At 35.3% G+C, this 15,317-nt stretch overlaps 2 protein-coding genes across 2 annotated transcripts; both read left to right on the top strand.

Annotated features, from left to right (window-relative positions):
• Positions 1-1,602: 1,602 nt before the first annotated feature.
• LOC135760446 (sialoadhesin-like) lies at positions 1,603-3,145 on the top strand. Its single transcript, XM_073814583.1, has 4 exons — positions 1,603-1,839; positions 2,069-2,147; positions 2,443-2,796; positions 2,874-3,145. The coding sequence occupies exons 2-4, from the start codon at positions 2,081-2,083 to the stop codon at positions 3,143-3,145; spliced, it is 693 nt and encodes a 230-aa protein (XP_073670684.1). The 5' UTR covers positions 1,603-1,839; positions 2,069-2,080.
• Positions 3,146-4,003: 858 nt separating this feature from the next.
• On the top strand, positions 4,004-8,128 carry LOC135760465 (B-cell receptor CD22). Its single transcript, XM_065274454.2, has 5 exons — positions 4,004-4,291; positions 5,062-5,158; positions 5,257-5,302; positions 5,400-5,477; positions 7,362-8,128. Exons 1-5 carry the CDS (start codon positions 4,075-4,077, stop codon positions 7,374-7,376), a joined length of 453 nt encoding a protein of 150 aa, XP_065130526.1. The 5' UTR covers positions 4,004-4,074; the 3' UTR covers positions 7,377-8,128.
• Positions 8,129-15,317: the final 7,189 nt, after the last annotated feature.

The raw sequence follows: 15,317 nt of genomic DNA, 5'->3' as shown, positions 1-15,317 counted from the left end.
CAGGGTCGGATGATCTCGAACACACCTTAAGTGTGTGGTGAGATGTAACAAGGGCGTGGTGATCTTGAACCTGCTTACGTCACGAGTCATTTTTTGGACCCACCATCCAATAGGAAAATTCAACTGAAGTAGCCACCGTTCAACCTGAAGAGGGCAGCACTCAGACGTTTTTACACCATATATTGTAGTATTGAAACACTTTATATTCAAATGTCAAAAAACTTACTAAAATCAATGAACAGCACTAATAAAGCCCCATTCTTGTAGATCATTAACTAAAAAAAGTTGGTTTAGGGTTTAGTTACGCAGTGAGACATTTTGAGCAATAACTTTAAGCCACCAGCAGAGGTCACAAGACTCTGATAAAGTCTCTATGTTTATGTGAGATCTCTGTGTGTTTGGTATTCTTGTTTAAAAAGTTTATAATACATGGTTATAAGAATTTCAAACTATAAACTTGTATGTTCACTGTAAACTATAAAATATATTAAATGGCATCTCTTGTGTTACAGTTCATAAATACATGATCAATAAATGAGTGTTAAGAGAAGTTTATTATGGCACATTTTAACCCATACATCACTGTAGCTAAGTTTGTAGAGCATTGTGTACAGAGCCGGCGCCAGACCATAACTAACAGGGGGCCACTTGGCTTCCAACGGGGGGGCACGCAATAGCAACAATAACTTGCAAAAACAAGACATTAAAACAACAAATACAGTCCAAGCACACACTCATACACCTGGTACAGACTGTCAGCTACTGTCTGCTCATTTCCCGTATAAAGTGCAATAGACCACAAACTATGCGCAAAACTATTGAACTTCGACCGCGGCGTGAGCGCAAGCTGAGCTCCACTGCGCTCGCGCTTTGCTCGACGCAACAACAAACCGCCCTTGCGCGGCGCAAGCCATTGAAATTAATGGGTTTCATAGGGCAGCGCACACCGCGTCCTAGCTTTAAAAAAGCCGCTTTACCATAATCACGTCGTAATGCTGTTAACGGTCTATAGCCACACTTCACATTTAAGCTTACATAATTTAATTATTTATTTTAATTATTCTTGATATATTTAAAATTAATAAAATACTTTGTAGGGGGGGCACAACAACCTGTTTTGGGGGGCACTGCCCGCGAATGCCCCCCCCCCCCTTGACGCCGGCCCTGATTGTGTAAGCAGAGAAAAAGTTGTGAGTTCAATCCCCAAGAATATACTGATCAAATGTGTATTGAATGCACTGTAAGTCAAGTAAAAAATGTAAAATGTCTGTCAGAAAGTTTGATTTTCCTTCTTGTTGTTTGTAATGATTCTTGTAAAGTCAGCTGATCCTTATAGCAAAATAAACCCAGACAGAGACAGGTTCATCAAGTGTCAGACAGAGCAAGAAATATAAACTTATGTTTGTAGCGACATCTTGTGGTTTGTAGGTGAAGTTGCCGACTCTGATTACAATTACTACCTTTAGCTTACATTTAACAAATGCAGTCTTGATTCTGTTATAAGTGTCTGGATCTGTTCTGTTTGCTCTGATGGTTTGATTTGCTGCTGGTCTCATTAGCATTTTTTTGGGGGGGGGACAAACTGATTGCAAAAAAGAAAAAAATAACATGCAATACAAAAACTTTCACTTTTTGGAAAACTACAAAAAAATGTAAACAGACGTATGCTTTGAATATCTTCAGGAAAACCTGATCATTTAGATTTTAGATGTTTTAGAACAGTGACGTACTTCCTTGTTGCTGAAGGAAGAAAAAACTGTTAACCACAGAGTCAGTTTAAAACCAATGTGCTATTATAGTCCAGCATTCAGTTCCTGAAGATCACACAGACTCTACACGGTAAGACAAATCTACATAAATGTAATTGCTGGCTCTTTCTGTAGATGAAGTTTAGCACATGACATGAAAACATTATATAGAAACATCTGTTTATGTAAATAACAAGTTAAATTTACATAAACTGATAGATTATGAGTAAACCTGATATACTATGTAGTGTATAAGATTTTTGTAGAGGGTAGAGCATGCAGTAAACTGTTGAGGTCATGATTATTTCTGTATTATACAGATATAGTGTTCGATGATGATGATGTCATTCAGAATGGCTCCTCCTCCTCTTCCTCTGATATTTCTGCTCATTCTTCACGGTAATTATTACATTTAATTCTCTCTGATGACTTTTATAAATTGTGTAATTGTTTTTCTACATATCATTATTTGATGGTCCAGTTACTTTGTTCCTGATGTGGTCCTGTTCCACTTTCACACTTGATTCTGTTTATTTTTTCACACCCTCCACTATTATGACAAACTTCACACTCAGAAGACTCAAGATTTTCAAAGATGATGTTTTCTGCCATGAGCTGTTATTTTATTTAGAGGTATAACATGCATTCCTGTTGAAGGACCCTTTGAAACAAACGAATGAATTATGTGTTTCAGGTGTTTATAGTGCTGATGATGAGTGGGGTGTGAATTACAGCTCTTCATCCATCTGTGCACTAAAGGGTTCAACAGTGATAATAAACTGCACTTATAAATACCCTACTGGACATCAGATCATGAAAGTGTTCTGGACTAAGATTAACAGTCCTGATCCTCCAGATCTGTCTGAGGACTCTAAATACAGGCAGAGGATTCAGTATCTGGGAGATAAACATCACGACTGCACCATGAGACTGACTGATGTGAGACAGACAGATTCACACAAATACTATTTCAAATTCAACACTGATAAACTTGATGGGAAATGGATTGGTGTTCCTGGAGTGACTCTTGATATCACACTAATAACAGGTAAGTGAATTACTCACTGATGATAATAATGTGTGTTGAATGACATGTAGATATCTGTATCTGTGTTGTGTTGTCAGATCTTCAGGTGGAGTCTTCAGGTGAGAGAGTGATAGAGGGACATTCAGTGACTCTTACATGTAAAAGCAGATGCAGTCTGACTGACAGATCAACATTCATCTGGTTTAAAAACACACAGTCATTAAGTGAGAGAACAGACAGAAACAATCAACTCATCCTGCAGTCAGTAATAAGAGAGGATGCAGGCAACTATAGCTGTGCTGTACAGGGACACAAACTCACATCACCTCATCAATATCTCAATGTCATCTGTAAGTTCATATTTAAATGAATACTCTACTTTCTTAAAAAATCCCAATAATTTACTCACCCCATGTCATCCAAAGTGTTTATGTTGAGAAGAAAATACATTTTTTTAGGAAAACATTTCAGGATTTTTCTCAATTTAATAGACTTTATTGGACCTTCACAGTTTACAGTTTAAATGCAGTTTTAAATTGCAGTTTCAACACAACTTCCAAGACTTCTAGACGATCCCAAACAAGGCATAAGGGTCTTATCTAGTAAAACGATTCTCATTTTCAGCAAGGAAATGGCTTTTAAATATGCACTTCTAAACCACAACTTCTCATCTTGCACCAGCCGTGTGACTTTACATATTATGTCATCACGTCGAAAGGTTTGGTATGAAGTATGCAAAACTATCGCTCCAGTGTTTACAAGTATGGAGAAAAAGAACTGATCTGATGTTGTTGTGGAATGATACTTATTAATATCTTTGTGTCAGTTTATTGTTTAAAATGGTCCACAAGTGTGCATTTCATGTAGCGTGTGACCTTTCGACATGCTTGCGTAATATTTAAGGTTGTGCTGGCATGTCACACGGCTGTGCAAGGCGAAAAGTTGTGGCTTAAAAGTGCATATTTTTCTTGCATGCCTTAAATGACTATCTTTTCACTAGATAAGACAATATTGCTCATTTGGATTTGTCTAGAAGTGTCCTGGACTGTTTTTCTAAAAAACCTATTTTCTTCTTGATTGAACAATGAAATACATCAAAATATTGGATGGTGTGGGGGAGAGTAAATGATCAGAATTTTTTTACGAAAGTGCAGTAATCCTTTAAAATTTAACGCTTTTAATATCAGCTACTTCATAAGGTCAGATGTTCAAATATAAAGCAGGACCATAATCTTATATGCTATTTAATTAAATGCTCCAGATAACCCTGTTATCTCTATCAATCCATCTGGTGAAATAATGGAGGGTGATTCAGTGACTCTGACCTGCAGCAGTGAATCAAATCCACCTGTTCACACCTACAGCTGGTTTAAAGAGAATGAAACATCATCTGTTGGATCTGGACAGACGTACAGCATCACTAACATTAACTCCAGAGACAGTGGATGGTTTTACTGTGAGGCTCAGAATGAAGTCGGATCTCAGAGATCTGCTGCTGTGTCAGTCAATGTTAAAGGTATGACAGCCATTCTTAAAATAATGATTTTATTAAATGATTTCAATGCTGCTATACAACATATTCATGCTAGACAGTGAGAGAAAAACTACCCAATCTCACGGCAAGTCGTGTTATAGTCACAAAATATTTGATTCATTTATTTGTGTTATTCATGCCATTGGAGCACTACTGTCTTTTTCGTGTCACTCGAATTTCTATAATACGTTTTTCGTGTCTGTGGAACTTTTTTATCGTGTCATTTTATATATTTTTTTCAATGTTTTTTCCTATTTTTAAATAATTGTCGCTTTGGGGTTCGGGTTGAATTTGGGGTTTGCATTAGGATGTAATTTTATGCATTGTTTTCTTCATGTTTTTCTTCCACTTTTGAAACTATTCTCGCTTGGAGTTGGGGTTAGAGTTGGGGTTAGGATGTCACAGAAAGTGATTCTAACCCAAACCTCAAGCGACAATGGTAAAAAATAGGCCACCAATGAGAAAACAAAATGAAAAAGACATTCGTGCTCCAGTGGCACGAACACAGCGGAAAATGGTGTCAATAACACAGATTAATGAATCAAATATTTTTTGACTATAACAAAATGAGATGCCATGAGATTGGGTTGGAGAAAAATTATGATGCTGTCACTTTAAATGTCTTTCACAAGTTTCGCAACATTTGACACTTCAGAGATATGCATTTTGTGTGAGGGTGTGTGGGGGGGTGGATGTGGTTTCTTTGTTACCGCAGCGTTGCTCAATGACTCAATTTCTTGTTTTCTTTTCAGTTGTCAGTTGTGTCTCTTTCTCTGTAGCTTTCGGAGTTGGGCTTTGTGTTGGAGTCTGTGGAACTTTAGCTACTGTAATTGTTGGGATGTATATTTGGTAAGAAATGTGTATAAGGCCCATTTACACCAAGAAAAATAACTTCATCAACCAACAATCAAACCAACAATCTTATGTTCCTTGTTTTCTATTGACAGCAAAAGAAAGAGTTTGCGAAGAAAAACTTCTAAACATAAACCGGAGGTGAGATGCAGATAACAACTTTTTAAACAAATGCTAGAAGATTAAAATGTCCATCAGTTGTTTGGTTTTGTAAGACTTTCTCTTTGTTTCATTACAGAATGATAATGCCAGTAATGACACATACACAGCCCTTGAACTGAAGAGCAGATCATCTGATCTGTATGATACACTTACAGTAAGTTATTCAATTTGAATGTATGAATGTTGTTTTTTCCAGATGGAATAACGGATACAGTAGAGAGATATGTAAAATAACATATGTTTTATTGAAGAATTGTATCAGACAACATTTTTTAACACCTTTTAATACCTAGACTTCCATAGCAACCGCTACTGATGCCACGTCTCTCCAATTTGCCAATTTGAGCTGGCCAGTTTTTTTATCTTTAACCTTTTAGTTTCAACCAATCAGCAATTAGGTTTGCTTTGTTTGCTACAGAGCAAGTTGTTTTTGTTACAATGCAACTGCACTTTTCTCACAAACTTAGCAATGCACTTAGTTCAAAAGGGCAAGGCACTCAGTGCCCTTTTGATGAACCGAAACTTAAAGGACAAGTTCTGTATTTTACACTTAAAGCCCTGTTTTCAGAGTGTTTATGATGAAATAGAATGGTTTTTACTGAAATTTCGACATATGCGGCCGCCCCGAGAATTTTTGGGTGTTTGCTGTATCACCTCAGACCTCTACAGTCGGTGTGTAGGTGCACTGGAACAATCCTTCCTAAAATGCATTAAACTTTCATTTACAAAGATGTGAAACACACCGAGTGGTCAGGGGTGTTCACTGATATGCTCACACAAAAATCGCTGCAAAAGATGCTTTCCAACAGCTGTTTACCATTCGTTGTAAACGTGTGGACCGATTTTTCCAAACGCCTTACACCCGTACATTCTTCCGCTGAGCACTTTAATAATAAACACTCCAGCCCAGGTGGTGGCGATAATCCACCTTTGCCAATTGCAAGAATACAAACAAAGTTCCCGGCGCGGAGTAATACCGTACCTCACTGCACAAAAACTACGATAAAACCTGTTGGAAAGCATCTTTTGCAGCGATTTTTTGTGTGAGCATATCAGTGAACACCCCTGACCACTCGGTGAGTTTCACGTCTTTGTAAACGAAAGTTTAAAGCATTTTAGGAAGGATTGTTCCAGTGCACCTATGCAACCATTGTAGAGGTGGGAGGTGATACAACAAACACCCAAACATTTTCGGGCCAGCATCATATGTCCAAATTTCAGTCAAACCGTTCTATTTCATCATAAACAATCTGAAAACAGGGCTTTAAGTGTAAAATACCGAACTTGTCCTTTAACAGCAAAACAGTTCTAATCAGGTGACAGAAGACAGGTTAATATATCAACTTGACGGCTGGTGACTTCTCTTCCGACCATGCAAGCAAGCCTAGGATTGGCCTTTATGGGCCCAATTAGAGCTAGTATTAGGTCCCTGCACAGGTTTGTTCATTGGCAAAATGTTGGCCCCTTAGCGCTGGCCCTGCACGGGCAGCCCTTACTTAGCCCACAGGAAACCATCATAAAGCAAAATCCCCAGAGTTAAATAAACACTGATGGATGTATATATTGTCCAAAGTGTTAAAAAGTAACACTGAAGCAGAATTAAAAGCTCAGTTATCCTTTTTCTCACCATCTCTGTCTGAAACCTGTCTGAATCTTACTTGTAGAGTCATTTTCTTACTTTAGGTTTAGACTTTGTTTCGTTTAAAGTTTAAATCGCTTTATATCATAAAGATACAGGCAGGCTTGTATTTTGATATTACGCAAGATGCATATAAGTTTACATGACGTGCCGGACACATATTTTTTTTAAATGATGAGATACACACATGACGACCTTTGCATCATGCAGTCACCGGCCGCTGTTGCAACTTATAGATATGCATTACAGTTAAAACACCATGGTAAAAAAATAATAAAACAAATACAGTATATAAATGCAATATGAATCTCCCATATTCCCTCACATGAGGAACAGAAACACACTTGTTTAGTTTTTGAAATGTTTTGATAATCCATCTTTGTCTTTATGTTTCGGCAGCCCAACAGATGCTGAAGTAAGAGGAGGAGCACAAAAAAAACAAATCCTTACATCCCTGATTGACAGAAATCATAACAAATAAGGCATCAAAATGTATACTATCTAATCATGATGTAGCCATATTCATTCAATCAAGTCAAAATCTTGATATCTTAAATATAAAACAAGAGCACAATACTCAGATACCAAGCAACCATTGAAAAAATGTTAAAAAATAATGATTTTTCAATGTAAATCCCATTGAATCAATATTATTAATTATTAATACTGAAAAAAAATAGCATATCATGTAATTTTCAGTAAAGGGACACAAACTCATAATTGCTTTGAAAGTTTTACATTTTGTTATTATATTACAAAATGTAGCTTTACAGCTGGTAATAAGTCATTAAAATGTAACCAAATACAAAATTCAGTTTAAAGATAATTTAACTACAAAAATATGGTTTGTTAAGCTTTAGTTAAAATCGTTTTTATCGTTTTTATCTTTTTTTAATTGCTAAGCTTCTTGGTAATGGCTAGATTGGATACAGTTTTGGCAAAAATCTTGCACAATCTTAGATTTAGGGTTAGGTATGGGGTAAGGATTAGGATGAAAACAGCGCTCATCCAGTGCAAACAACATACTCTTCTTTTTTTATATATTAGCTAGAGCAGTCATTTTAAACCACCAGCAGAGGTCACAAGACTCTGACAAAGTCTCTGTTTGTGTGAAAAACATCATAAATCAGATTAAAGAAGCTTTAAACAAAAAGCAAATGCAGCAAAGAAACCAAATGTTTAGTTATAGTTTTATTTATTTATAAACATGTTTTAACAAGATCAATTTAAAAGGTATTTTTGTTGAATAAGTTTAAACAATGCAAGCATTTAAAACTATAAAGTCGTATGCTTAATGTAAATGAGAATAAATATATAATGACATCTCTACTTGTGTTTTTATTTACTTCATTAATACATGGTCAATAAATGAGTTGAATTAATGAAGTTTATCAGGGCACATTTCTACCTGTACCTTTCTGCCGGTCTGTAGTTAATAGGCTAAAACATTTTCTTAGCCAATCAACAGTCATGGGTTCATCACATATACTGATAAATGGCTTGAATGCATTGTCACTTGGGATTTAAAGTGTTTACCAAACGCATGAATGTAAATTTAGTCTGTCAGTCAACTAAAATCTTTTCTTAATGCCATCTGCAAAGCTCTGCATAAATTTTCCAGGGTTTTTGAACATCTTCTTGGTTCCTGATGAAACTGTTTTGTGAAAATCATCACTTGCAGCTTTGAAACTATCTGCAGGTTTGCTGAGTTTATCACTTGCAGCTTGAATAGTTTTTGCAGTTTCGTTCAGCACATCCACCGGGGAATCTGCCACGGCTTTAGCCACATCCACCGCGCCCTCCATCATATCTGAACCCACATTGCCTATTTTCTTCAAGAAATCCATTTCTACTCACTTCGTTTTATTTGAATTATCCTCTTCCTATGTTAAGAAAATACATGCATTTATAAATGAAAAATGTGCATTAACATTTTGCAACGTTTTATAAATGTGAATCTGATCAACTTACAGTAAAGCAAAATAATTTCAGTTAAAGGGAGTTAACTTAATTTTTTTAATTTTTTTTATAAGATATAACAGAAGTCTTACTTTTACCAGATACCCAATTGGAATCCGTTGAGCCAGATGAATAGTTTTTTGCCTGTAATGTTAATGAAATTCTGTTTAAAATTACATATTTGTATCAAATGTGTACATATCAAGGTACCAAGTAGCACCTTTTGAAAGCAGCCAGTGACAGCTTTTGTATTTTCTTCTGAAAGTGTATGAAGCTATTGAAGTTTCGAGAGAACACTGTAAAAATTAGCTGTAATTATGTAGCTGGTTGCCAGTAACTTACTGTAAAAGATAAAGACGGAAAATGTTTCATGTTCATTTAACTTTAAACAAACAGTTGCCAGTAAATGACATAAATGTAAAATCTACAGTAAAAAAAAAACAGTGTAGGTTTGGCTTTGAAAGAAACTAAATTCTTATGGACTTTACCTCTAGCAAAAGTTTCGTTAGCTCAAAGCTTTATTTAAACAAATGAAATGATGTCAATACTCACCTGTGAGCAAATGTGATGATGGGGTTTGTAAGGTGAGGTTCTTCAGACCAGCAATGGTGATTGTTTCAGCGTATGTGTTTTTATATGGTCACAGGATGAACTGATATAAAAACTGAGAAATTCAAGATAATATAACATGTGATCTTCCGATAGTATAGCAATTTGCTGTTACTGCTCAGATAGTATAGCAATTTACACTTTTAGAGTCAATGACATAAAACAATTAATAGTTAAAAAAAAAACTGAACGTTGGCATTTGTGCAAGTCTACACTAAAAAAATTTGGTACAAAAAAACACTCAAAATATAGAAGCTCTGATGATATCTGTCCAGTTTAGTTCGATCAGATCAAGTCAGTAAAGTAATCAGTTTTTGGGAATCATATTAATGGAGCCAATAAGATATCACCCGCATATGTTTGACTTCCATGGGAGAGCTTGTCTGGCTGGAGAGAGGGGGGTCATGATGAAACAACAACTTCGGCATGATTTTGAAAACAAGATAATGTTTGCTTTCCAACTAATGCTAACTGAATCATGCTGAAATCAAGACTGGGTTTCACAGTGCACTGTAAAAAATTGCTGTTAAAAAACAGGCAAATTTAACAGTATGATTCTGTTTTTTAACAAAAACAGAAGTATACTGTTAAATTCTGCATTCTGTAAAAAAACAGTTTTCAGAATAATGTGAATTTACAGCCCTGAGAGTCCACCGTTAAAGACTGCGTCCCAAATCACACCATACACCCTCATTCACTATTCCCTACATTAGTTTCCTAATGATCCACCTGAAATCAAGTCAATGAGTTCAGATACTGAAGCATTAATGATTGACACCTGCTGCTAATAAACAGAATCACTGAAGAAAAGATAAACAAAAAAAGAGAAGAGATGAGCAGAAACACTTACAGACACAAAGACTTAGATGAACATCAACTGAAAATAACAGAACACATTAAATCTCTCCATATATCACCAGAGGAGAATTAAACATTTACACAAACACCATTACCATCTTCACTTTTAAACCACTTTTAATTTTAAGACTTTATTTCTGTAATACATCTACAACAGTTCTTACTGAGAACAAACAGGTGTTTACTAGACTTTACAAGCATTTTCTTTAAAGTCACCATTATGGTGATCACTGTTTTCATTAGTTGGGTTCTTGACTTGGTTTACAGTCTGGTTGCTATAACTGTGTCTTTATAATGCATGTTTGTTATGGCAAAGAAAACCAAGAGATGATAGCGTCTCAAGTGGTTGGATGTCTGATTATTGATCAGTAGTTTGTCTTATCAGCCTTATGAAGCTTAATCATAACAATTAGTAGTTCTTAGGAATGTTTATGAATAAGTATTTACATATTTGAATCATAATCATTACATGAATTATTAGTATAACAGTAATCTGATAGCTTGACAGAGTTGCCTGAGAATGTATTTTTGCAAACTTGAAAACAGTCCTCAGCTGACATCCACAGACATCAAGAATCAGCCTACGATTCTCAACTAGGGTGACAAAAGAAAATGGAAAAACAGTTTATCGGCCTAATGAGTTGTGTACTATGCTGATACCCAGCATGCATTGCAGCATGAAGCTTTTCATTTGATAGTCACCATTGTTGAGATTCATAGCCTGATTCTTGATGTCTGTGTGTGTAGTTTGCTCGTGTTTTTTAATTTCATTTAATCCCAATGTTTTTAAGATTCCTCTGGCTACCTCAACACTCAGTTTCTGTCACATTATTAGACTACTATAAGGGGTTGCCACCCATCTAATCAGTTATGAGCTTCTGTATAAATCAGTAAATTACTTTTGACTCATGAGACTAACACCATAACAGTCATTAGTTAGTGATAATACTTTATTTATACTTTTTTGCCATATTCAATGTCTTTCAAATCACATTGATAAGCATGAATAAATATAACACCAAAGGGCAAACCCAAGGATCAAGAGTCCTACTAAAGTAAACACTGATCACGAGAATGGTAACTATTATTTAGGGATTAGACTATTAGACTAGAGCTGTCCAAACTCAAAACAACTTGCACTGACATATTTTAAAATACATCAGTGCCCTTTGTTTCGCCTGAAATGCACAAGTTATGTTTTTAGTTAGGCATGTTTGTTAAAACTTGTTAAATTTCCTAATTGGTTTAAGATAATACCTGTTTAGGAAACCACACCTTATAATTTATTTCTCAGTAAGAGCTAATGTACATATAAAATAAAATCTAACTGGTTTGTAATAAGTGAAGATGTTAATGCTGTTTGTGGAGTTGTTTAATGATCTTCTTGTGAGATCTTAGAAAATCTGAGTAAGTTTGAGTCTCTTCTAAGTCTGTAAGTTGAGTTTCTGCTTGTTTTCTCTTTTATTCGGTTCTTGTTCATCTTTCATTCAGTGATTGTGTTTGTTAATAGCAGCTGTTCATCATTAACTCAATCATCACTTCATTATCTCATTAACTTCAACATTGGGTCTGTTTCTTTTACTCTTTGTAGTGTGGACACATTAAGCAGTGTTCTTTTGACACCAAAGATTTTTAAAGGGTTAAATGTGTAAGATATAAAAACACAGAATGCTAATGTTTTTTTAACAGTCCGAAGGAGACCGTAAAAAAACATTATCTTGCTGGCAACCAAGCTGCCAGTTGATTACTGTTATTTAACAGAATGTGCTGTTAAAAAACAGAAAACTTAACAGTCAAATTTGCATACAGAAATATGTTAATTTCACACAGACATTAGAGAAAAGTCCTTGTATTTTGTTTTTTATATCATGTGAACTTAAAAACTGTTCAGGGGATTTACACAAGATGATAATGTGAGAGATCTCTTAGTGTTTAATGTTTTGTTTTGTTAGGATTTGGCTCAGTTTTTGGGTTACCATTGTGCTGAAGAGTAGTTTGATTGTTTAGGTCAAGGATGGGCAGTAGATCATTGATGTTATGCTGCCTGTTGTTTTATTTTAAAGCAGTAACTTTGTAGTTTGCTCATGGTGAACTACATGAGATTTGTGTGAAAGTTTAAATGTTTGCAGTTCAATTTTAGAAGTAATATTTGTTTTCAGTGGACTCAAATTAATTAAGTTCACAATACTAACACCACCATGTAAATATATATATATATATAAACTTGAATGGATCAGGCAATTGGTTTCCTAAATGAAATGAGTTGCTTTCAGGGCATTATAACATTAACATACTGTTAAAATAGGAGAACTGTAAATTAACGGAAGTAGAACTGTATTTTAACAGAGGCAGAACCGTAAAATAACATTATCTTGCTGGCAACCAAGCTGCCAGTTGATTACTGTTATTTAACGGCACAATTTTTTACAGTGTGGGTACAGTAGTGCTATTGTCAGCAAATAGTCCCAGCCGGGCCAAGAAGTCTTTCTGTGTGAAGTTGGGTTTTGTTTCCGTTTACCTCAGTCCAAAGGGATGAAGTTTAGGAGAATTGGAAATAGTAAAAATTGTCATCATGGTTCTTCCAACGCTATCTCACGAGAATTCGTACATATTTTACGAGGTGGCTACTTGACCACTGTGACGTTGGGGTTAGGTGCGGGGTAAGAAAAAGATCTGTTTTTTAGTTTGTTGTTCATTTCATGAGAATTGTACGTTTTTGCACAATTAACTTCGTATGAATTCATAAAAAATTAGCCAACTCGTAAAATATGTAGGAATTCTCGTGAGATCAGGCTGGGTTCTTCGGGGAACAAAAAATGTTTCTTCTTTGGTATCACTGTAACCTTTTGTAGCACCTTTATTTTTAAGAGTGTTTGTCATTGTATTAATGTCTTAGATCAAGAAAAGCCTGGTTAATTAATTTTTAGTATTAATAGACGGACAATTCTTAACACATCTGTGATCCAACCATCCGCATGGCCAGATGAATGTTTTTACAAGGTTAATCCTTATAAGTTTGTACAGTACAACCACATTTTTGCTTTTTGTATGATTTACTCTTGCCCCAGTGATGTTAGGGCTGTGGTTTCAACATTGTTTTCATATGAATTTAATTCATACAAATTAGCCAATCATAAATTACATATGAATTCTCATGCATGATACAAAGTGCATACGCTGTAACAAGACAATATATATGAAATAAGAATACATTCTTGGTTTTTCTTAAGGTATACTTTTTTAATCTGAAAGTACTGAAAAATTATTCTTTATAATTTTTTTTAGTAATACAGGGGTGTTATATTTCTGAAATTCCATCAATATATCACCCGGGCAGTTATTATTTACAAAGTGATAGTGATAGTGAGAAACTGGATTTGTAACAAGATCAGATATGATGCACACTAGAAATGAACTTGTCGTCAAAGATGCTTCTTAGATAAAACTTGCCAATATTAAACAATTCCTGTAAGTCAGAAAATCATTTCTGGAGAAAGGGAGTAAGGAGAATTAAAATCAGAAAGATTTTTATGGCCAGACATGCTTGCACAAACAAGAAATTTTCTTTGGCAGAACAACATAACAATAAAATTAAAGATGAAAATATAAGAGACAAATGTATACAGAATATGTGTATTTAAACATAGAGGAGGCTAGAAGAGGCAAATCTTTGTGTTACTGTTTGTTGACTGACAAAGAGCAAATAGGTAAACCGTTTAAAATAATCATTTTTAATTACTTAATTTTTTATATTTGGTTAATTTTTGTTTGTGTAAATGTATGTTTTTTTCTGTTTTTTTTTAAATGAGGAAAAGTCATGTCACTCTCAGGTTAAATATGGTGTACCGCATGGATCGGTTCTTGGCCCTTTCATTTTCTAGTTGTATCTGTTACCTCTATGAGACATTATTAGGAAACATAACATCAGTTTTTATTGTTATGCAGATGATACCCAGCTTTACATCTCCTCACACCCTAGCGAAACCCACCAGTTTCATTAGTAACTAGATGGCAAATAACTTCCCTATGGTAAACTCCGATAAGACAGAGATACTTATTTTTTAACCAAATAGCTCTAAACTAAATAAGTCAGATAATAATTTGTCCATGGATGCTTTTGATAGACATATCTCCAACATCTTCCATCTTAGAAATATTTCAAAAATACGACATTTACTGTCTGCATCCGAGGCAGAGAAGCTTATCCACCCTTTTTTATGACCTTAAGAATTGTCTATTGTAAAGGGCTCGTTATAGTTGTGCGTAGGTCATACGGCGTAGCCGCGACGGCATAGGTTCTGCATCGGTTTTCATTTATACTTTTGCGTCGTCGTCCGCGTCGACGTGTAAACACATGCGCAGACCGCTGGTAGGCAGTAACCATGCGTGTAACCACAGTAGCAGCGCGAACGTCAAAGAAGAAGAAGCTTAGCAAGTTAACCCACAAACGAAGAAGAAACAGCAACTTGTTGTGTATAATTTGAGAAGACCAGCAATGATAGAAGTAAATAAACAGCGACTTTTGTTGCAGTTTGAGTTAAATCACTCCTCAACTTGGCGTATCTTTGTTTTTCACCATCACAAACAGAAATACTTATGACGCAGTTTTTTTTTACCAGACGGAGGGGTTCTGGTGGACCAATCACAGCGCTTGCGGTCCGCGAAGATCTGACGCGCTGTTCAAATTGTGAGGTGCACGTCAGGTTACTATAAATCGGGCTTAACTCTTTAGTCGGGGGGGGGGGTCACGCAAGTCATCATGACATTTTAATGTAAGATTTTTTTAAAAGGAATACTGTGGTATTTTTATAAATGTAAATATCACTGCAAAAATGACTTACTAACTTAGTGTTTTTGTCTTGTTTTCAGTAGAAATCTCTCAAAAATCTTAAATCTATATGTATTTTCTTAATGAGCAAAATGACCTAA

The sequence above is a fragment of the Paramisgurnus dabryanus genome, chromosome 4 (genome assembly GCF_030506205.2).
Source record: "Paramisgurnus dabryanus chromosome 4, PD_genome_1.1, whole genome shotgun sequence".
NCBI lineage: Eukaryota > Metazoa > Chordata > Actinopteri > Cypriniformes > Cobitidae > Paramisgurnus > Paramisgurnus dabryanus.
Note: the sequence above shows the minus strand (reverse complement) of the source record. Positions and strands in the feature narration are given on the sequence as shown.

What these genes read in the sequence shown, in the direction of transcription:
- LOC135760446 (XM_073814583.1), top strand. Translation starts at nt 2,081, where the DNA reads ATGATGATGATGTCATTCAGAATGGCTCCTCCTCCTCTTCCTCTGATA. An exon ending in ATTTCTGCTCATTCTTCACG is followed by an intron (nt 2,148 to 2,442) that starts GTAATTATTACA and finishes TATGTGTTTCAG; the next exon opens with GTGTTTATAGTGCTGATGAT. An exon ending in TGATATCACACTAATAACAG is followed by an intron (nt 2,797 to 2,873) that starts GTAAGTGAATTA and finishes TTGTGTTGTCAG; the next exon opens with ATCTTCAGGTGGAGTCTTCA.
- LOC135760465 (XM_065274454.2), top strand. Translation starts at nt 4,075, where the DNA reads ATGGAGGGTGATTCAGTGACTCTGACCTGCAGCAGTGAATCAAATCCA. An exon ending in ATTGTTGGGATGTATATTTG is followed by an intron (nt 5,159 to 5,256) that starts GTAAGAAATGTG and finishes TTCTATTGACAG; the next exon opens with CAAAAGAAAGAGTTTGCGAA. An exon ending in CTTCTAAACATAAACCGGAG is followed by an intron (nt 5,303 to 5,399) that starts GTGAGATGCAGA and finishes GTTTCATTACAG; the next exon opens with AATGATAATGCCAGTAATGA.